The sequence below is a fragment of the Pseudonaja textilis genome, chromosome Z, assembly GCF_049901715.1.
Source record: "Pseudonaja textilis isolate UNSWEBS1 chromosome Z, rPseTex1.2, whole genome shotgun sequence".
Taxonomy (NCBI): domain Eukaryota; kingdom Metazoa; phylum Chordata; class Lepidosauria; order Squamata; family Elapidae; genus Pseudonaja; species Pseudonaja textilis.
This window is the reverse complement of record NC_142008.1, coordinates 27355893-27380279: the sequence shown is the minus strand read 5'-3', so window position 1 is coordinate 27380279 and position 24387 is coordinate 27355893. Positions and strand designations below refer to the sequence as shown.

Sequence of the window (24387 nt, the reverse complement as noted above, 5' to 3'; positions counted from 1 at the left end):
ATCCTGAGGTCAGGTCACCATTTGTGATCTTCCCAGACAGTTTTTGACAAGCAAAGTTCATGGGGGAAGCCAATTTTTTTTAATGATCGTGTGATTCACTTAATAATTAGATGATGTGCTGGGAGTCATGTAACAATCTCCTTGCTTAGCAATAGAAATTATGGTCTGAATTTTGGTTGTAAATTGAGGACTTCTTATACACCCTTGGGAAAGACATGATTCTTCTATTCTGCACTCTTCAATTCTGACAATGTATTGAGCCATGGTGATTTGTAAGCCAATGGGGATTAATATAGTTCAAAGCTTAGCATGAGGCATGAATTCCATCACTCTGGCTATAAACCATGGCTTACAGTCAGCACAATGTTTGTAAATGACTACAGACTGAGAAAACAACTACAGGTGGAGATTAGTATTATTTATATCTTTACATCTTTGATTAGAAACTCTCCTTTGAAAAAGGCAACTCATCTACAAAACACATGGTTTGAATGACAAAAAACTGAGGTTCTACTAACTACTAATAGCTCCAGTTAGGAGACCCAAAGAAAAAAGAAAATCAGAGAACAGGTAAAGCAAGCAAGCAAGCAGAGTTACAGTTAAAGTAAATAATTCTAACTTCCTAGTTGGTAGCAGATGAATATTTTAAGACTTTGATTGGGATTTCCATTTTCTACTTGAGATTTTAAAACCAAATCATGATTTGATCTTTGAGTTGCTCTCTCTGGCCTACCTGTTCTTTCCTCTTGTATTTGCTCTACTTTTATTCCAGAATTATCACGATTACCCAATAGGTACCAAAGCCTAGAATCTAGATTATTTTCAAAATTTAACCAAAAAATCAAACACATTTCTAATCTGGAGACAATCAAGATTATTTATTTCACAGTGACTCCACGCATATGGAACACGAAATCATGGTAAGTTGTGAACATAGGAAATCAAGGCCTTGAACTCATGATCCCTGAATATGGATTTGCATGAATATATAATATGATAAAGCTAATTCATCTAATTAGAAATAATATCTTTCTCTAATTAGAAATAATATCCACAAAAAGTACAATGAACCTTCATCTGAAATGAATGACACAAATCTTTATTTTATTCCATGGACGTGCATCTAAAACAGTTCTGTATTTATAAGCAGGCCTTAACTAAAAAAATGGGTCCTCTGTTGGGAAATATTTTTTATTGCTAGACCCTATCTCAAATATATCAAACAACTATAAAGAAAAGGCAATTTGGGGGACATGTAATTAATCTATTCCTCCCATAGCTGAATAGCTGCAGCATTTCTATATGTACCTGCTTTTATGGAATAGGGATTCTGTGTGTGGACTACGATACTGTCAACATAATATTCCACTTAGTTAAGTCAGTATGAGAGCTTCTAATCCAAAGCTGTAGGACTACATCTTGAGGAGAGAGAAATAGGTTTCATTGTTAAAGAAGGATTTGGGAAGATATTTAAATACAGAACCTAAACTTATCTTACAGAATAAATCGTTAAAAGAATAATTATTTCTATGCTGATGGCATAATTATTAAGAAAACAACTGAACCATTACCCACTGTCATTTTCACATCCCACTGATAGATAGATAGATAGATAGATAGATAGATAGATAGATAGATAGATAGATAGATGATAGATAGATAGATAGATAGATAGATAGATAGATAGATAGATAGATAGATAGATATATCATTCATAGATGCAATGACACCCACCAAACCACCAGATGGCACCTGCTGATTCCAAAATTAAAAAATAAAATAAAATAAATGCCAACATTAAGAAAGTAAAAAAATCTCTATATTTGCACAGGATGTATAGAGAATCTTTTTCTCTTTTAAAATTTTGCCTTTTTAAATTTAGGAGTGCATATGCAATAGTAACAACTACCTGAAAAAGATTTTGACTCTTTATTATAGCTGTGGATATTAAAGGAGTTATTAGTCAAATTCAAAAGCCCAACATAAGCAGAATTTATGTTTCTTTCCACACTGATATTGTAGTCAACTTAAATTTCTCATTTTGTTTTCACCTATTCCATAAAATTTATTAAGAGCAGCATAGCAATGTGTGAAATAAAACACTAAAGCAAAATAGAATTTCTCCTTTTTTATTGTTTCTTCATCCATTAAAAAGACACCATTAAGAAAATGAAACTTTGACTCTGTGTTTTGCTGTTTAGATAAGTTTCTTGTTATAGAAAAGGCTCATACCTAGTAAGTATATAAATGTAAAAAGTTGAGGCTGAAATGTTACAATTTTATTCTACTTCCCTAAAAAGAGTCCACAGTCAATGTTCTCTTTCTTTTTCCCCTTTCTCCGACCTTCTTTCTTTTCCTTCCCCCGCTTTCCCACTATTTTTATTTTCTTTTGCATTTATATCCTGATAAGATTAATAAATTATTTAAAAAGACACCACTGAGAAATCTGTAGATTATACTCCAAAAAGTTCAATGCTTCTTCATTTTACTAATTTAAGATTACTGTTTTGTTTCAAATAGTTACTTTTGAGAACACCAGAATTTTTTGAATTTTATAACTTCGGAGAATGAGAACAGATTATATATTCTGACAGTTGCTGAATCTGAGAAACAATATTTCACCTCTTATATTTCACCTTCAGTATTTCACCTTCCACCTTCAATACCTCTAAATAAAATTAATGTTTTGCTTTCCCCAAAGTTACATCCATTGCATTTTCAAATCTATTTTTTATCGATAAATCATTTACTCTGCAAATTTTAGTCTGTCAATTGCTGAAGCTTCTTACCTTACATCTTCTAGTCTGCTCCTTTTATGGTCTTGCATCTAAATTATGTTCTTCATATCTGCCAAAACCTGAACTACAGTTGTCCTGCTAGCAGAAGAGTTTTAGCCAAAAAAATAACAAAATCTGTTAAGGGAGCAACTTCCTCTGAATGACTGAGAGACTTTTGCTATCGCTGCACAAAGTTAGAAGGTATTTTTCCTTTCTGTGTTCCGGAAATACGTATAACCAAAACCAATGCTGGACTAACAAAAAATGTTTCTTCCATATGTTCGGCTTGGCAGACACCGTAAACCATTGCAGAGAAACATGTGATGTTTATAAATACAGTAAGGCCAATGTTGTCATAACCTCTCAGTAACAAAACATAAACCCACACACAAAAGCAGACAACAGAGTGGGAAAGATGAGCTTAATTCCTTTAGCCAGTTTATAGCAAGCAACATGTGTTAATTATCTTCCCCTAAAGTAAACCAACTTTTATTAGTAGGAGGATATGCAAAGCACATATGGGACCTTTTAAGTGCATTTTAACAAACCACAGTCTTACCAGACTTCATTATTCTAACTATTTAAATATCTGCTCTGCCTGCCAAATATAGCTTCCATATTGGAATTCTAAAGTCACTGGCATCATAGTTCTTCCATTTGTTGTGGCTATGATCCATCCTAGACTATGAAAAACTCTCTAGCTTGATCCAAGGGATTTGTCTGGTTATATTGATTTCCTCCTCCTAACAACAACAGCAACAACAAGTTTTCCATCTTGCCCTTTTGGTTCTTATTTACTTCCTTCATGCCTTTCTGTGAAGGTATCAGGCTGCAGTTTAACCAACATCTCTCTGTAGATGATATCAACTGCATCAAAGTGTTAAAATAAAGTTTTCTGCCTTGGAATAGGGTGAAATTTAAGAGATGTCACATTTAAATTATTTCCTTCTGGTTCCCTCTAGTGTCCAATATTCAAATTCTTATCCAATCATGTTTTCTCTTAAGAATTCAAAACAACAGCATTTTCCCATGGGAAGGATTCTCATGATTAAGTTCAAAATCTTGTTTCAAATCTGTCTGGACCCTAAGTCCATTAAGGGAACAAGGCTTTATTAATCAATCAATGCAGGGACCACCTGACTTAACAATCCCAGAATAATCAAAACATTATGATACAATTTGGATCATTGTAATGAGCTCTAAATGAGTTCCCTTTGAAGATGCTTGAAAGCTTGGTTCAGAATACAGTGGCACACAGAGTGTTGGGTGCTCCTAGTTTTGCCCACGTTATATTGCTTCTGCACGAGTTGCACTGCTCCCAATTTCTTTCCAAATGTAATTCAAGGTCCTACCTGGCTGAGGGCTAGATTATCTTTGGGAAAACCTCTCCCTGAAGAGACTTTTCCCTGCCTGGCCCAACAGAGTAGACAAGAAATGCACATTCACGTTCCTTTTCCTCAAAACACTGCCTCCTGGTGGATCCTTGAAAATGTGTTTTTTTTCTGTTGCAGCCCTGGTCCAACAGAGTAGAGCTGCAACAGAAAAACTACTATTACTATTGTGCCTGAGATCCAACAGGCTTCCATCTTTTTAACCTTCAGGAGATCATTCAAGATCTCTCTAGTCTCACAGGTGCCAGGATAGGGTGAGACCGTAGGAAGAGAACATAATGTGTTGCATTAGGGATTTCTGGTTGTGATGTCAGTTTTTCGTTTTGGGGGCAGGGAGTTATTTTAGCTGCAAGTATTTTTTTTTACTGCTGTCAGATGCCCAGAAATTGGTTTTAAGATATGCAACTGTATAAAATGTCTTAAATAAGATTTTTTTAAAAGAGAAAGAATTCATAAGCAATCTGGAGACAAACAAACAATTGATCAAATAATCTTTCCGACAGGAGTTCAATCATCAACCTGCCCCCAAATTGGGGAGAATAACTAGGTCTTCAATAGCATCCTGATCATCATCAGGATAATGGTCAGTATATCATTCCAGAAGTAATGCATAAAAAGTGTATCATTTCATCCTATCTATTAGAATGTAGACACTATTTGATTGCGGGAACTCAAAATCTTACCCAATGGCCCAAATCCATAGAAGATCTGATATGTGAGCAACGGAAGTAAGGAAGAACTAAGTATTTTTCCACGCTATCTATTACATAGATCTAAATCTGTGGAAGGGCAAAGAGCTATGGAAGAAGTTAGTGAGAAGCTGATGAAAAGATGCAAGATCATCTGAAATACAGTTACCACCATGAGCAGTTCAACTGTCTCCTCCTCACATATACTTTATATGAGCAACCTGCTTCCCCCATTACAATACAGAGATCCAAAGAAAATCTATGATAATAGGCAGGGGTGGGATTCAATTTTTTAACAACTGGTTTTGTGGGTGTGGCTTAGGTGGTGGGCATGGCTTGGTGGTCATGTTACTGGCTGGCCGTGGCCAACTCAATATCACTCACATTGAGGCACACCTCTCCTTGCCCGGCCTTCCATGACTGTGGGGATGCTGCAACAATCGCAAGTGTGAAAAACAGTCATAAGTCACTTTTTTCAGTGCCATTGTAACTTTGAATGGTCACTCCACACAAGAAAAGTACCAGCAAAGGAGGGAAAAAAATTCCAGAGAAATTCCTGAGTCAGGAAGACTAGTCCTGCCAAGAATGTAATAAGGGTTAACAGAGAAGCAGTTTCTGGAAGCAACACCAGAATGTTTCCTTCCTGCTTTCCTTACAGGATTAGCCCAGTAATTTCTTCTAGCAACTGGTTCTCCGAACTGCTTAGAATGTTAACAACCGGTTCTAGTGAATAGGTTGAACTGGTAGAATCCCACCCCTGATAATAGGACAGAAAAGCATAAATACTCATAAAGCATCTATTGTTACACCCTCCCCAATTGAAAAAAAATATGTATTTCACTAAAACTAGTTCAGTTCCTCCAATGAAGTTAGGAAAAGACTCATGCAAACCTCCATATCTAAAGATGGCAATTACCTGTGGGCCAAGGAAGACCTGGAAGTCCATTTAATACCCATTATATAGAGTATCTGCTACTAAGCCACTGTCCTGTCTCATTCATAGATTTTGAATAGCAATTTGGGTGTCATCATCTTTTATTAGGAACTTTGTTTTCTAGGAACTGTGGGTTTGGATTCTTTTGTATAGGCAGCTTTTTTTCCTCTTCTTCCTCAAAATTTTTTGATCTACATATCACATTAAGACATGATGTGGAACCATGCACTCTAATTCATATATAACTTTAACACTTTGTTATTAAAGTTTACTCTTGCCTCTTCTTTAAGAGATAAAGAAATTTTATATGGAGAATTCTCTTCAAGCAATTCTCACTATCAAGACCCTGTGAGATAGATGGGACTGAGAAAGAACATCTGGTCGAAATCACTCAATAAGTTTCCATAAATAATAAGAATAAAGGTCACACAGATGCTTCTTTAATAGAAAGGCTTTCAACAAGAGGAACATGTGCATGTTAGAATCGCTATATATGTTTATGTGAGGGTTGTTGGAGGATAAAAAGGTTAAATATTAGCTTAACCTTATTAGAAGAGATAAACAGAATTAGAAGAAATTGTAATGGTCATCCAGTTCAGTCTCTACTAATACAAGAATTCTCAAAACAATCTTTCTCAACTTTCCCAACTTTAACATCTGTGAGACTTCAACTCTCTGTATTCTGCACTCAGGTGGAGAATTGAAGGTCATAGGTCTTAAAGTTGCAAAGGTTGAGAAACACTACTTCAGACAAATGGCTTTCCAATCTCTTTTGAAAACCTCCATGTTGGAGCACTCACAACTTTGGGGGTAGGCAGTTCTACCACTTAATAGCTCTCATAGTCAGGAAATTCCTCCTTATTTCAAATTTGGAGTTGTCATTGTAGAACTTCCACTCACTGGTTCTTGTCCTATCCATGGGTGCTATGAAGAATTCACATCTTCTTTGGTATAATATCTCTTCATTTATTGGAAGATTGCTATCATGTCTCCCCCTTTTAGCATCAACGTTCATAGGTGATGTTGATTACTAGATTTATAGGCTGCCAAACTCACTTCTACAGTTTTTCTTCTCTCAACAATAGCATGGCATAACTGAAAGCTTGCAATAGTGTCAAATGAACCAAAAGCATTGGTTCTTAAACTGGGTTGATACAGGCATAACCTATGTGTGATAGAGCTATTTATAACCAGTTGTTTAAGAATCTACTTTGGAATTGCTGCTGCTAAAACTATATTTTGTCAACATTTTTTTTTATTTTATTCAAAATACAAACCTCAAATTTTTTTTTGACAAAAACAAAACAGAACTAGACAAAATATTTTTAAGTACCCCTATTAAGACCTTTATGCACAATAACAATCTGTTTTTTCCCCCTGGGGTTAATGACATCATTTGAGACCAGGAAAAGGTGTAATTGAGTCAAACAGTATAAGAATCTCTGGTCTAAAGCTAAGGCAAATAATAATATGCCATTGAAAGATCAGAATTTGACTACCAAACCAGCAGGACAAGGTAGTAAGATACCTAGCAATTGTTATATGCATATATGTTAAGTAACCACAACAAAGGATTCATGACTGATAATTTAATTTAATTTATACTGCTGGAAAAAAAGGAAGATGCAGAGCAAACTACAGGAAAACCAGAATGAATCTTAAATTTTTTTAAAAATATGAACAGAAAGCAAACACTTCGTGCTTAAAAAATGGACCTGGCAAACATATTGTTACATAGAAAAGAGAGAGAGAAAATACTTTCAAGACCACCTGCTTTTTCTGAACAAGATAGTAAACTAAAAAATGAGAGTAAGTATATATTGAAAGACTTGGATCCAACATTTGGTATCTCTTTGAATCCAAGGTAAATTTTCCCCACATAACCTATTATTAACACTTCAGGGGTGAGTACATATGCCATCTTTCCGGATGCAAACTATTAAAGTACTGTAATTATAGCAAAGGGTTCTACGGGACACCAAACAGGCTTTTTCAGCACTTGCTTACAATGTGTTGTGCCAAAAATCACAGCAATAGAAATGAATCACCACCTGGCTGGCTGTCCTACCATTCAAGAGAAAAAGACAACCAAATGGGACTGTGTAAAACAAGCTATCCAAACCTCAAAGTTGATACCTTCAGCTTCATTCACAGCATATTAAAGGGCTTAGCTAGATTGGCTGATTATTCCTTTGCTTTTTCTTGCCTCATGCCTTTTTTTTTCCTTTGATTTAGTTCATTATTCCATAATGTTTTTTTGTGATGGCACATACTAATCTTTCTTTTTTTAAAGTAACCAACAGAAGATGGAATAGTTTTCTAGCAAGAGAGTTTTATCTATAAGATGTAAGAAGTATTCTTTTGAGTCCAATACTAAAGATAGAAATAAACTCTTCTGTTTCTTCCATTCCAACCACCATGGATTCAGCTAGATAAAGGAAGTTATCTCTTCCCCTAAAGGGCTGTTGCCTTTTCTATGCACCTTTCTTCCTCTCCAGTTTCCTCAATTTCTTCTGCAAGGGCTAAAAATAGAATGTGTGCTTGTAAAAGTGTTTCCTTATACCTTATCAGTCCTTTCCCATAATTTCCTTCCTTAGAAACACTTATCTGAAGATTCTGAACAAAATACATCTAGCCATCTTGCCAACAGCTACGGTAGTGACTCTTTTCTTGGTTGTGAAAGCTAGTAATATCCCCATCCAAAACAAAATGACTTCTGATTAGAAAATTAATTAATTTCTTGGTAGAGGTGATCATTTTAACTCACCACCTGCATCATGACATACCTCCACTGGTCTACCAGTGATCCAGGCAAAAAGAAAAGAGAATCAGTCCACATGAAGCAACATTGTTGAGTTTATAATATACTAGCTGGATACCTGTGCTTCGCTACAAAACTATGTGATTGGGCTTAGATTTTGGGGAGGAAAATAAGGAGAAAAACATTCTGCCTCTGCCTACCAGCATCCATCAGTATTCATCTGGCTAGCATCCTGTCAGTGTGTGAGAGAGTTGAGGGCTGTGTGGAAAGTGAAGCAGTATTTGCTGTGTGATCAAGAAGGAGACAGCAAGGAGCCTGGGCATGGCTTAGATTAACTATTTTGTACTAAAGCTGCTTGCTGCTGTGAAACTAAAACTCCTCTGCTTTGCTTGTGTTTTTCATTGGAACAGATTTCTTTTCAGGTGGGAAGAGGGAGTAGAACTCCTTAACACCAGAGTGTGTTAATAATAATATATGAAATACTAATGCTCTGATGAACCTTTCTTAGTGAGCACCTAGAAGTCAAGAGAAACATATGTGCCAAATTTCAACTTTGTAGGCTTTTACGGTTCTGGAGATTTTGTGATGATGCATTAGTGGTATTTCGCTTTTATATCTTTATATTTATAAATGCTAGTTCTTGCTACATTAATAATTGCAACAATGCTTAGGACTCTCTATGCAAAGCATGATCTTGAGAAATTCTCAAAAAAATGCAGAATTCCAAGTTCCTATTTTCACAGGAGTTCTGCACCAATGATTAACTTCCGTTTGAAAATCCTATACAACCTACTAAAATCAGGCAGTTCCCTTGCTGGCAATACTTTCCTGGTGGAATTAATGTGTTTTATTCCAAGAGAGTGGGCACTGAAATTTTGAAGGGGAAAATGTTTTTTTTTAAACAAATATTTGATCTAAGCAGTAAAAGTGGAGATTATTTCTCCTGGATAGCCCCCATTTGCCAAATTTTAAACTAGCCTTTTGTACTAGTAGTGAATCATTTTTAGTTTGGAAAAGCCTTGGTGATGCAGATGGTCATAAATAGATCCCATACTATAATTAACGATGCCTCCATTCTGTTCTACATGGCTAAATACACTGGGGAAAAGAGTTTTTAGGAAAATAACTACTTTCAGCAGTATGAAAGTTTATTATTTAATAGCTATTCTGATACAGAAGTTTGTGAAAATTTGCTGGAGCACCAGTAAAAGCCCATGTGTCCTCCTGTATGTACTTAAAAATGATGGGAAGTAGGATTAGGCTAAGTGGAATAAGGGCTAAGAAATGGATGCTACATATTTCCCCAAATGTGGCAAAAAGTGAACATTTCCATTTGGCTTTACAAAATGTGGAGGTTAACTATCAGTGCTGAGAGCTATAGTACAGTTCTATGGATGCTTACTGTGTAGTTCAGTTCCACTGGTTTTTCTCCAGGAGCTACTGGTAGTCTTGACTTACAACCATTCATTTAACAATTGTTTAAAAAAAAATCACCATGGTCATGTGATCAGAATTCAGGCACAATAGATATTCTGATACCAAAGTCGAGGGCTACCTGTATTCCAAAGATTGTGAGATTCCAATACAAAAACAATAATGTCATACAATTCCATTCTATCTATCACAGCCCCAACATCTTGGCAGGGTATTATGGAAGGATCTAAGCTTCAAATACAATGAATCTACTGTTTTTCTAACAAAATAAGACCGGGCCTTATTTTTTTTTTTGAGCCCCGAAAAAACGGCTAGGATGTCTTTTCAGGGGTGAATTAATTTCTCCCCCCCACACACACAACAGCGCCGTCTCCAACAACAGTGTCTGAATCGCTCCTGCTTTTCCCCTGTCCCCGTAACAACAGGAAAAAAAAAGATCTTGAGGCACCTGGGAGCGCCGCGCACTGCGTTTTGGTTTAATCCTGAGTGGCTGGGTGGGCGTGAGAAGAGCCGAGCGAGCGTCTCTGCTGCTGCTACCCTTGGTGCTCCAGCCTCAGGCTCTGCAAGTTTGCAAAAGTCCCAGTGCACAGCCCGTTCCTGCATTCCAAGCACCCAGGCTAAGCTGCAGCTGTCCCTCTCTCGCCAGCGCCGTTTCCGATAACTGTGGCAGCAGCGGCAGAAGTTACAGTAACCGTGGAAGTTACGGAGATGGCTCCCCCATCCAAGAAGCGGCTAAAACACTTCCATGGCTCCCTGGGTACCTCCCCCCAGGTACCTCAAAATCTTTTTTTTCCTGTTGTTACATGGACAGGGGAAAAGAGGGAGCAACTCAGACGCTGTTGTTGGAGGCGGTGCTGGCGAGAGAGGTGCCAGCACTGGTGGGAATCATGGAAGCTACAGAGGCCTGAGAAGCGGCTGAAATGCTGCTGGACATCCACGCTGTTGCCACCCGCCTGCTGACCCGGGTAGGGGAGGGGTAAGGGAGCTCTCCATGCCCCATCATGGTGTTAGGAGTGGCTAATGGTGAGGCACCTCCCCCCCCCATGTCGCATGTTTTAAACTAGGCCTAAATTTGGGGGGAGGGCCTTAATTTCATTCTATGCCTAGAAAACATGCTAAGTCTTCCTATTTGTGGGGGGGCATATTGTTGGAGAAACATGGTATTTATAGTCTTGATAAATAAGCACTCCGATTTTTCATAAACAAGAAATGGGTTGTTCAATATGCTGTTCAATTATTCCCACTTGGTTACTTTTACCACCAAGGGTAGCTAAATGAAATACAGTTTACCTATCAGTTTCTTTGGCATGAAATCAGGATTTCTGCAACATCTCTCTTGAATAAGAAATGGTAGCCAAAAACAAATCAAAGTTTCTAACTTGGACTTATTAAGAAGGAACATAGGTCAGCATTCCTGGTTTGAAAATGGTAGTAGTAACCAAATGATGGAAGAAGGTGCCAGGTTTGATGGTTCTTCCTAATCAAGGTGCAATCTGAATTAATAGGTTTAGGAATACTACTGTTTATTTATAAAAATCTATATGATCATTAGGTGGCAGTAAAGGGAAACAGAAAACATTAACTCTTTGGTACCATCTAGTGGTTACTCTAAGTTATAATCAGACCCAACAAGCATAGACATTATTGGCATGATATATAATTGCAGCTAATGACTAGTGCATACCTTTTAGTAAACTGGTTTGGTTGAGCACAACTGCCTTGATTCACACAACAAAACATGCCCAAACCAAAGTATAGTATGTTATTTACCACCAGTAGGAAGATGGTGAACAATACTTGTTGACTTACTGCAGCCATTTAAGCGGTTAGGATTTTTATGTCCTTTCAGTGTTTGATTTCTTACTAATGAATCTGTTCATGGATTACTTTTGGCTACTCCTGTTAGCACTAAAAGTATTTTTTCAAACAGCTTTAAGATTACTGTTTATGATTAAGAGTGACAGTCAATCCTAAAAGCAGTTATTTCTAAAATAAATACAATATAATTATATAAAACACGGAACGACAAGCTATCCAATCATGTATAATTCAGCATAGGGCAGCAATCCAGGGTGTGTGATTAGTTTGATTCAGTGTATGTGAAGCCAGAAAATTTGATTGATAAGTGTGTTGAACTTAAGCAAGTTTTCTGAACTTACATACTACAAAAAGAAGGTGATGAACCCCATAATGGACAATTCTTAATTCACCAGTCAAGCTGAATTTAACCATCCGCAGCATTCCATCAATTTTATAGCCATTGTTTAACTGGTCACTTGGTTAACCTGATTTTTAACAGTCTCTTTAATGTGACTTATTTTAACACATTTGGCAAAATAATTCAGGGGGAAAAACAAAGGGAGGTGATTTTCACACATTTGTGTCATTTTTATGGCCCCGCAGAAGCAGGTTCTCATAAGAAAGAGACAAGCAAAGAACACACCGAATAAACAAAGGTCTCACACTTACCCTTACATCTCCATTGATCGCTCTAGACATGTGATTAAAGACATGGGCAGGATCCTTGTTGTAAACTTTAAGGAAAGATTTGTCTTGAATATTCCTAGAATTAAAAATAAAATACACATGCACACATAAGGGAAGAAAGGATTTCATGTCAGCCTATTTACTTTATTTGAATAATCCAGGTAGTGACATGCCAGCAACTGGTGAATAAAGAAGCCATGCAATGCAAGATATGAATGATAAAAACATTGCTCATTCATCCCTTGGACAGGAATATTCTTCTAAGATAAACTCATTTTTAGTTTCATTAAAGATGCTAGATGAAAAGTAAAGACAGTATGAAATCCAACACCTTTCATAAACATTTTTATTGGATTTTATCAGTACCTTACTACCCAGTACCTTATTCCTCTGATATGAAGTAAGAATACATATTAAAATAAAGTATCAAAACAATATTTGTCAAAAATCCCTTAGAGGTATAAAATGCTTAACTCAAATTGTTTCAAATGCATAAAATGAGATCTATAGCGGAATAAACGTGAACACCTTGAAACTGCATATACCTATAAAACATGCTTTATATTAAAGTGTTTGTTTTGAAATTGATTCTCAAGATCACAAAACTGATATATAACTCCATAAATTAAAAAGTCAATGGGCTTGCCATTAAGTTCAAAACCTACCTTAGAGTTTACAGATTAGAGGTCTGGAATAAATCCTGCTGTTTTCTCCTTCTGCAATAAAGGGCTACAAAGAATGTAATCTAAACACATTTATGTCCTTTCTGAATGCTTTCATTTATCACTAACCATCCTCAGAGAATCTGCATGTTACACTGAATTCCTCTACTCCAGGTGCAGCTATAAGTTTAGTGGGCTGATCTTAATCAGTGGGATTATCATTTCGAAGGAGGAGGGGAAAGAGAGAGACAGGGTGAAGGATTTTTGGAAAGGTCTAGTTTCTTGTAAAGTTACAGTGATGCTGGTAATTGCTTTGAATCTGTAACTAGTTAGAACTTGCATTGTTTCTATCAAATACAAGCAGTATGTCAGGAGAAGTCAGAGAGCTGAAAAGACGAAGCAATGTTCACTGTTAAGAAATGGAGGGTTAATTGGATGTTTAGACATAATGAAGTCAGCATTGAGCAGAAACCACAAGAAAAATATATACCCACGGGCAATAGAAGCTTATTGCAAGGTATTCTGAAACCCCCGCACCCCCAATTTTCATGACACCACCTGTGTATATATAAATACATGTGACAACAAAGCACTACAGGTAATTCTCAATTTATGATCATGGTTCAAAGTTATGATGGTGCTGAAAAAAGTGACTTATGATCCATCCTTAAAGTTAGGACTCCTGGGGTTATGTGATCGTGATTTGGGAACTTGGCAACTGGCTCACATTTATGACAGTTCTTGTGTCCTGCAGTCATGTGATCACAATTTGCAACCTTCTCAAGCAGCTTCTGATCGGCAAAGTAAAAGGGGAAGGACAGATTTGCCCAACTACAGGTAGTCCTTGCCTTACAACAGTCCATTTAATGACCAAAGTTACAATGGCACTGAAAAAAGTGACTTATGACCGTTTTTCACACTTATCACCACTGCAGTATCTCCATATTCATGTGAAAATTTGGGTTTTTCACACTTATCACCACTGCAGTATCTCCATATTCATGTGAAAATTTGGGTGCTTGGCAACTGACTCATATTTATGACAGTTGAAGTGTTCCAGGGGTCATGGGATGATCTTTTGTGACCTTCTGACAAGCAAAGTCAACAGGCAAGCCAGATTCACTTAACAATCATGTTATTAACTTAATAAATGCAGTGATTCACTTAACAACTGTTGCCCCACAGATCGTAAAAAGGGGCAAAATTCACAAGAAATGACTCACTTAGCAACAAAAATTTGTGGCTTAATTGTAACCGTAAGTCAAGGACAACTTGTTTGTGATTCACAATGACCACAGTAAAAATGGTTATAAAATCCCATCCAGTTATGTGACTCAGTTAATGACTGCAATGCTTAGTGACCAAAATTCTGTTCCTAATTGTGATCTGGCTGGCTGGGGAATTTGGGAGCTGAAGTCCACATGTCTTAAAGTTACCAAAACTGAGAAACACTAAGCTGGCTCCTTCCTGCTATCTAGTATTTAGCATTAAAGTTGATCAAAATAAACAAGGCTGTTTCTAAGGCAGCAGATTACAACTTTTCAATCACAAGAAAGTAAGGATGAAAACAAATATGTAATAGAACGAAGAGGCAACATTACTGCTACCATCTTCTCTTTAGTGTTAAGTTTCTACCTGAGGACTGTGTTCATGTCTTAGGAACATAAGAAGTTGCTTTTTGCCGAGTTCAGAATTGTCAACACACTGGCTGGCATTTCTGGCATGCCACTCCTGTTTGGATAGCACTTCTGGATTCTACGTGCTGGGCTAAATAGGTAGGCACATAAACATGTACACCCACACGAATAACAACATTCAAAATGTGTTCTTCCCTCAGTAATCTGAAATCACAAATTCAGTTCTACATCTCCAGACTGTATCAGTTCATTTTTTTCCACACATGCAGATGTCTAAGCAACAGACGTCTAAGATCCTCTTTGTAGTGCACAACACAATTATTTTTCCAAGCCTAAGGCCTAACATTGAACATTTTCCCCTGTAACCTTTTGCTTTTATAAAAGGGCTGATTTTTCACATATTTTCTAACCTTTTCAAGGTTTCACAGCAAGCCATTCAAATAATGAAAGGAAGGATAAAACCCACCAGCAACATCATTATCATAAGGATAACAAAAATGGCAACACTAGGAAGAGTCTGTCCTTTAGAGCAATCCCTGGGAGGAGGCCCACTAGTGGTCTGGGAGCTCTTGGCAACTGGGCTGTGTGAGTGGTGGACTAGCATGTTGCATGCACATCCCCACTTGCATGAGCAAGCAGGTGAGCACATGCATATGTACTACATTTGCATGAGAAGTGGATGTGCCTGCATGTCACTCGCAGAAATATAGTTGTGTATGCATGCTTGCCGGATGCTTGCGAGCAACTGCCCCTCTCTCCCCCTCTGCCAGTCCACAAAGTTGGAAAGGTTGGTCGACTCTGCTTTACAGAAATGTCTTTTGAGTGGGAAGTGTACATGGGGGATGACTTTTGGACCTGGAGACTGACTGGAATAGTCTCTGAAATTTTCTTGGCAAGATTTTCAGAAATGGTTTGCTCGTGCCTCCTTCCTAGGGCTCTGAAAGAGTGACTGGCTGAAGTAACAATGAAATAGCAAACCATTGTTATTATAAGGATTTTGGTGGCATGTTTTGATTGCTCCTTCATATTAATAGAATAGAATAGAATACTTTATTGGCCAAGTGTGATTGGACACACTAAGTATTTGTCTTGGTGTAAATACTCTCAGTATACATAAAGAAAAGGTATATTTGTTAAGAATCAAGAATCATAACGTACAACACTTAATGATAGTCATAGGGTACAATCAACAATCAAGTCATACTAGGAAACAGTCAATATAAATCATACGGATACAAGCAACAAAGTTAAAGTGGGAGGGGATGGGTGATAAGGAGTGATGAGAAGATTAACAGTAATAGTAGTGTACACTTTGTAAATAGTTGAACAGTGTTGAGGGAATTATTTGTTTAGCAGAGTGATGGCTTTCGGGGAAAAACTGTTCTTGTGTCTAGTTGTTCTGGTGTGCAGTGCTCTATAGCGTCGTTTTGAGGGAAGGAGTTGAAACAGTTCATGTCCGGGATGTGAGGTGTCTGTAAATATTTTCACAGCCCTCTTTTTGACTCGTGCAGTATACAGGTCCCCGATTGAAGGCAAGTGGATAGTAAAAAAAATCTAGAAGTTTAGAGCTCATTCTGAGCTAGCCTGCCTAGTATTTTTACTTGTTTACTGAATAAAAAGGGGAGGGGAACGAATCCTCACATAGCTTCCAAGCTTTTCTTGCTGTGAAAGTCTTGGTCTCTCAATTCTCATCCCAGAATAATTGTGCCATCCAGTCAAGGTCAGGTCTTGCAGTCTTCTGCCCATAATAGGCTCATAATGTCATTGAATCAGATTTTGATAAAAACCTTGGGGTTGCTGTGATTTGTTGTGAGCTTCTGCAAAAAGCTCAGCTACCCAACTATCTCTGGGCTCAGTGGAAAATGGCAGCGCCCTTCGTGTAACTTACTGTTATTAAGCAGCTCCCTGCAATTTGTAACAGATTTGGATGTTATCTTGCTTGCATGCTTTTTATGTTACGCTTTTAAATCTTTTTGCTTGAGCTAATAATAAAGCTTAAAATCATTTTACTTACTGGAATGTTGACTGTCTCTCGAACAAAAAGAACCAATTGCCTTTTGGTAAACCAGTATTTTATCATACACAGCTGAATACAAAAAGCATCCAGGGAGCCATTTTGTGAGAGCATCCAAGGCATAACTTCAAAGTCTGTCTTGGATTTAAACTTAAAATATCTGAATCTCTTCAACTCATACAATATACACTTTCTCCTCATATTAAACATTTTCATACTTTAAAGCATAATCACTGCTGTGACACTTGCCAAATACTGGCCCAAGGTCATCCAGGTGGCTTCATGCATAAGATGGGACCAAAACTCATGGTCTCTTGGCTTCCGGTCACATGGTTTAACCACACCAAAATGACTGCCAAAGAAATGGCTTCTGATCAATAAAGAGGTCAGAACTTTTTGATGCATCCTCAGGGTAGAGGTGGTGCGGCAGAAGGCACCAGTTTGCCTTTTGGTAAACCAGTATTTTATCATACACAGCTGAATACAAAAAGCATCCATGGGAGCCATTTTGTGAGAGAAGGCATAACTTCGAAGTTTGTCTTTGATTAAAACCTAAAATATTTGAATCTCTTCAACTCATATGATGTACACTGGTTTCTCAAACACCTGCACACTACAGAGGATAAATATAAATGGATATATTTTGTTGATAATGTGGAGCCGCAGAATAACAATAACCTTGTAGCACTTCCTAGACCACTGGGGTTATTATGAAATTCAGGATAATTTTAATTTGCTACATTTCTTTTCTAACTGTTAAGCTCTGTGGCCATATGACAAGCTGACATGTATTTCAGAAACTTCACATGAGCAAATAATTAATCCAGATTTCTGGGAAGAATAATAGATTCCTTCTACAACAACATATCAGAAAGATAAAAAAGAGAAAGTGAAGCATTAAAGATACAGATAATGTCTGCAAAGGTGTCTTTCTAGACGTTTTCCTCCACCACAGGAATATCACTCCAAAAAATTATTCCGGGCAGATTGAGATCCTTGAGAAAATATTGTAATATTATATGATTTAATGGTCTTTGGAATATTGCATGATTTAATGGTCTTCAAAATTTCCAATAATTCAAAACTTATTTTTGTTTTTTAAACAAACCTGAGAGCGGAAGGAATCATCTGGAGATATAATGAGCATCTTGGTATTTCTGGCCAATATATTGCCAATCTTTATAAAGAAACCTACCTCAAGCTATAGAATTTCACTTACCTCACATCACTTAATTCATAATAGATGTTTCTGCTCTCATCCTTGATATATATTGCCACACTGGGAGACTCCAACATTTTCATTGTCAGTTGTTGGGGAAAGGCACTTACAAAGAGGGCACGAATAGTGTCTGTGCTTGTAATCTCATTGGGCATCCTTAACTGTTTAGTTTCATCTCCATACTGCAGATATAAAACCCCTAGAAACAAAAGGAACAAATAAAAATAAAACATAAGAAATTAATTCTCTGGGTTACTGATTATAATGTATCAAATCATACTAAGATTATATTTTCCTATAGTCCTTTACAACAGTTTTACTACAAGGTCCCAAAACTCACTACTTGCTGCAAACTCTGCAGTTTGATAAAGAAGTTTTTATACTGTGTAAACCAATATATTTGCCCAATTTGCATTTGAGAAGTAATGGAAGAGATGGTGCCATTTATATCTCAATCACAGGTAAAACTATCAATGTACAAGTAATCCTCTACTTACAACAGTTCATTTAGTGACCATTTAAAATTCCAGCAACACTGAAAAAGCAACCTATGACCATTTTTCACACTTGCAAACACAGCAGCACCCCCATGGCCACATGATCCAAATTTGGATGCTTGGCAACTCGCACATATTTATAAAGCACTGTCCTAGGGTCACATTATCACTTTTTGTGATCTTCTAACAAGCAAAGTTAATGGGGAAGCCAGATTCACTTAACCCAGAGGTCTCCAAACTTGGCAACTTGAAGACTTGTGGACTTCAACTCCCAGAATTCTCCAGCCAAGTTTGTGTATCCCTGATTTAACCGTTAAGTTAGTAACTTAACAACTTGCCACAATTGTGGCAACAAAGGTCTTAAAATGAGACAAAGTTCACAACTGTCTTGCTTACCAACAATAATTTTGGAGGACTACTTGTATTGACCATCAGGGTCCAGAGTCTTTTAAGTCTGGATGAGGTGGAACAGACTTTGACTGAATGTCTACGGCTGCTTGGATTCTCCCAGGATGGATTCTTCATTGCGACTATTACAATCTTTAAGTTTTGGATGAGGTTTTATTTTCCCAGTCAAGAGTGGTGTGCAATTTGGGGGTCCCTCTGGACTTGCAGTTACTGCTCAAAACATAGCTGTGTCTGGGAGGAGTTTTGCAAGCATTCATGTTATACACCTCTTTTGCCCTTTCCTAGAGTGAGAAGTTCCAGAATTCTTTACAATTGGAATAATCCAATCATGACATGACTCACACCCAGGCCATTTCATGACTGGATAACTGCAATCTGCTGTACATGAGGCTGCCCTTGAACACTACCCAGAAAGCTACATTTGGTTCAAAATGTAGCATTGCAAGCAGTGATGGATACCTCCAGATGTGGCCACATTGGTTGCAAGTCGGTTTCTGAGTGCAAATCAAAGTGTTATTTATTATCTATAAGGCCTTATATGTCTCAGACCTTGGATATTTGAGAGGTTGTTGTTTCCAATAATTTCTACCTGCTCATTATATAGCAGGTTGTGCCCCAGGTCCCATCCATTAAACAGTCACCTTGTGAGACCAATGAAGCCTTCTCTGCACACACACAAACACACACACACACACACACCACAAAACTGCATGACCCAGTGGTAAGGATGGTGCCATCTCTTTTGGGTTCTATAAAATGTTGAAAATCTGGCTTCCATTCCAGACCTGGGGTTGATGTTTATGATTTAATGTCCCTGTTTTGTTTTGTTGATTTTATAGTTTAGATCATTTTAGTCTGAGCTCTCTGATTTAATGCTTTAATGCAACAGTAAGGATTTCCCCAAGTCCAATATATAATCTCTTAGCTGCGCAAGCAATGAAGCAGAGAGTAATATGGAAGTGAGAAAAATATAGCATCATGACATAATTTGCTAAAAGGTAAACAGAGTGTGTCTACAGACAAATATCTGCATATCCAAAGATAATAGAGTATCCTTTACTCAGGACACAGATCTTTGGAGAAAAGCAGAATATAACGATAAATGCTTCCTGTAAAGTTGGATGAATCCTTTCACAGGCAGCAATTATTCTTGCCATCCTCAGCATTAACTTTTCCAGGGACAATTTCTGTACTGTTCTCGAGGTCACCTTCATGATCATTGTGGTAGTTCTAATCTAAACTTTAAGCATTACTTTCCATTAATTGTTCTCACCTAATTACAGGTACTCCATACAGTATAAGGCAAGACAAGAAACAAAAATACGTAATATTTTTGTCTTCACATACTTTTTAACACTATCCTCTGTATTTATGGTTTTTTAAAAAAACATGTTTTTATCTGGAATAAAGATATGTATAATTTTGCTGTAATCTTCATCGGGTCTGAAATTAAAACATTTAAACTGAAGTAATCATCCTACAAAAATGTGTGGGGTTGGGGTAAAAAAAATAACAACAATTGTATCATACTTATACAAACCCTACTACTCTAAGTCAATCTTATCCCTAAATTTATGACCATAGAATTACAATTCTAAGTGTCTGACATGGCTCTGAGATCTGTGCATTGCATACTGAATCTAACAATATCGTGGCACACAGTTTTCTAGGTGCACAATATTCCCAGCATGTTCGTTCCTAGACTTGAGAAAGTCTTATCAAACTTTGTGGACAATTTTAAGTCCCTTTCTTCAGCACCATCAAAACTTTGGTCATTGAGGGAACTTGAGGGCTACCTGTATTATAAAAAGAATATCAGTGAATGATTTTTATGTCATTTCAACAAATTACCATTGGTGATTTTCATTGTAATAGGAATACTTTAGGAGTATATATATTTTACTTCACATGGCAATTTTAAGTCAGTTTAGATCCTTACTTTTACCCAAATTGGGGTAATTTACTCAGATTTGGAAGTACTATGCTAGGATGTCAACCTTTTCAGCCAATAAATTATACAAGACAGAAAATTGGTGTCCCAGAACATCCAAAGGGCACCATGTTGGGAATACAGATGTTGATGTTCTGGAAGAATACATTGTCTATTCTCCTTGACATATGATACCAAAGAGAGCAGGAAACATTTGTAAAAGCATCTTGATGTAGGTGAGCTAAGGTACAACTCTAGGCACATGAATTTAGAACCAGATAATATTCTAAAACGTGCCAGGTTCAAACTCACTGAACTGGCCTATAAGAGATTTTTTTATGATGGGATCCTATTGCTCCTGTTAAAAGTTATACAATGCTCGTGAAAGATACTAGATGTAGCAATCACTTTAATTCAGCCAGGGCATTATAACTGCCTTTTTATACAGGAGCTTCTGGGTACACTGCTGAACAATGTTCATTAACATTGCTTGCATGATGTATGTTTACTGAGGACGTTGTGCCAAACAGTATTTTAGCTCCATTTATTGCCTTTTTTTCAGGTGCATTTTCAAGATATCTGCTTATATACAATGGTAGAGCAGATTAAAGCAACAGACAAATGTGATTACACAGGTTTATTTGAGACTGTATACATTTCATTCTTTCCCTGAGGACACATTCCCCAAAATAAACACATAAACATAATCAATGGTGCATAAACCATTTTTAAAAATCAGTAGCATCAGTCTAAATACTGATTAAGTTGGAAGAAGTATTTCTGCCCTGCAAAACATTTACTCAAAGATAAGGTATATTTCATTTTCAATCCTATTCATCCACAGAAGGAGGCACAGGAGGTTTATGAAAAAAAACTAAAGAAGAAAAATGTGGTCATATTTGTGCTAGGTAGTTTCCTGGGAGTCTTTTATTTCAAACCAGCAATTAAAGCTCATTATTTGGGCCTGTTTTCTTGAAGGCCTGCCAGTATTGGCTTTAAATATAATTAACTAGGACTTTCATGCATCAAGAAGTCAACAGAAAGGACAGGTGTGACATAGCAGAAGCTGCTTGTATTAAAACTCAATGGGAGAAAATGAGACCACCGTGGTAGTAATGGGGCAAAGATATGGAGTTGATAAGATCAGCCAAAAAGTATATGGGTCATGAACAACAATGATATTAAATCACCGTGTATGAATTAAACATTCTAAAATCTATTTCTGATACTATAGTGTGACCATTCCCAAATACATTCCCTTCCATTAATACATAACTTCAACACCCCACCATAGCTTAGTATAGATGTTGCTGAGAATTCTCTTTGTTGTGCTACTTGAAACATCAAGAGATTGTTATAATTTTACCCCCCCCCAAAATAGGAATGATGATCTCCCGCAAGACTTGAGTCTTACTGGTGGGGTCCTACAGTTACCACTTTTATACTCCTTATGCTAGACCATAGGTATCAAACCCGATCATGTCTCGTGACGTCATGGGATGTATTGCGACATTTTTTGCCTTTGCAGAGCTGGGGTGGGCGTGGCCTGCATATGATGTATCTGTCCCATGGGCCACCAGTTTTGCAAGCTAGACTATTTGAGGGTTTTCTCCATGGCAGAAGTTATGACTTCAACATACTGCTAATTCTCAAGTCACAATCTGAATTCAAAGTTTAAATGGTCAGCCCTACCTACCCACCCTCACATGGTCATGCTGTTGGTTCTGTGAGATAAAATTCCTCATTTCTGGTATCTCACATTAATAAGCTCCCTTTTTAAAATTCCATTTATATGTTCTACACATCTGAGGGTCTCCTTGGAAATATTTTGTTCAATGTATTGACTTATTCAAATTGTTTTTGGGAATATACCATAACGTTGACATTTTCTATACAGAAATAATAAAATCAACAATTTTAAGCAGAAAAAAACCCACCTTTTAAATCATTATAGAAAAGATGAACCAAGACAACACTAAGATTAAAAGTCTGCCCTCAAATCTACTCACACCCAAAAGATTAAGTGTTATGTCAATTTTATCCAGATGTATATCTCCAACTGATAACCTGGTGTGTTAACAGTAAACTTTTTCCCATCTCAGAAGAATTTGATTCCTCATTTGATTTGCTCTTCAAAATGAAAAGAAACACCATTCAAAATACATTCAAGACTTTGCGTGATAAGCAAAAGTATTGATGAGGGACAGAAGAGATGCCTGTTATGTGGGCTGAAATCAGCATTATCAACTCTGGTTACAAAGCCAAAGTTCTTGGAATGACATTGGTTTTTAACTGATGAATTGCCATTTCAGGTGTTTCTGTGCAGTCTCAATATAGGCATATAACAGCACAAGTATAAATATTCAGTCTTAGAAGTTACCTTGGTGAATGGAGTTTTTTTTTAATTTTTAATCGAAGATACCTAGAGGGAAAAAAACTACTAGTAAAAAGTAGAGAAAAATAATAAATATGTACAAATTTGTCATATATGTAAAGTCAATGGAGTTGAATAGCAGCAGCATGAGACATGAAGGAACAATATTATAGTCTGGTTGTTCCAAGCAGTCATATGGCACTGAAATATTTGCATTAAAATAATTACTGTGATCTTGTAATCTATTTATGTACAGCCACTAAACAAAACATATTGATAAGACCATTGAACTATAAACAGATTGTAAGCCACCCAGAGATATTGGCTGAGATGGGTGGCTATAGAAATTGAATAAATAAATGAATGAATATAAATATCAATGAATAAATAACACAAATGAGAAATTTAATTTTGACTGCTGGTTGTTATATTAAGAAAGTTTTTATCATATTAATTTCTATAACTGGATAGAAGAGAGAGATTCATTAATAAATTTCGTATGGCTGCCCCTCTCATGTAACACTTTGGGTAGCTAATACAATTAAAATTAAAACAATTAAAATTAGGAATACAAAAAAAAACACAGTTTAAACACCACCAACAATCATTCATTCAAACCAATGCCTCTAAAGGCAGGCTCACCCATCATCCTACTCCAAAACCCAAAGAAAAATCCATGTTGTCAATGCCTTGTACAAGGCCAATTGGGTTTGGGCTATCCTAATGGCCCCAATAGGATACGCTATTACACATGGTAAGCACCACAACAAAGAAAGAACATCCTCTGGGTCCCACCAGATGATAGTGTTTAGTAGAAAGGGGCCCAGAGTATGCCCATTCTCATTGAAGTCTGTCAAACAAACAAAAATAATCAGAGATGGGTAGTCCAGCAAATAACTGGTTTTATATCAAGAAAGGCTTTATAGGTAAATTGCACCTTAATTGGGAGCCAATTAACTAAGGAAAAGTAGTGTTACAATGAATTAGAATGATGTGCATGTAATTATGCTACTGGATTCTGAACATTTGAAAGATCTTAAAGGGCATGTTGAAATAGAATTCATTGCAGAAATCTAAGCAGGAATTGACCCAAGGTATGAGTAACCTTCAGCAAAAAGTTTCTCACTCCAAGAACAAAAGCAATTGGAGCATAAGACAGATTTGTGCAAAGAC

At 36.9% G+C, this 24387-nt stretch overlaps 1 protein-coding gene across 1 annotated transcript in view; it reads right to left on the bottom strand.

Annotated features, from left to right (window-relative positions):
• Nucleotides 1-24387, bottom strand: part of KIAA1217 (KIAA1217 ortholog) — a 221946-nt gene that overhangs the window by 68804 nt on the left and 128755 nt on the right. The window contains 2 exon segments of the mRNA XM_026706260.2: nt 12456-12549; nt 18006-18204. Of these exon segments, the coding sequence (XP_026562045.2) occupies nt 12456-12549; nt 18006-18204 (293 nt within the window).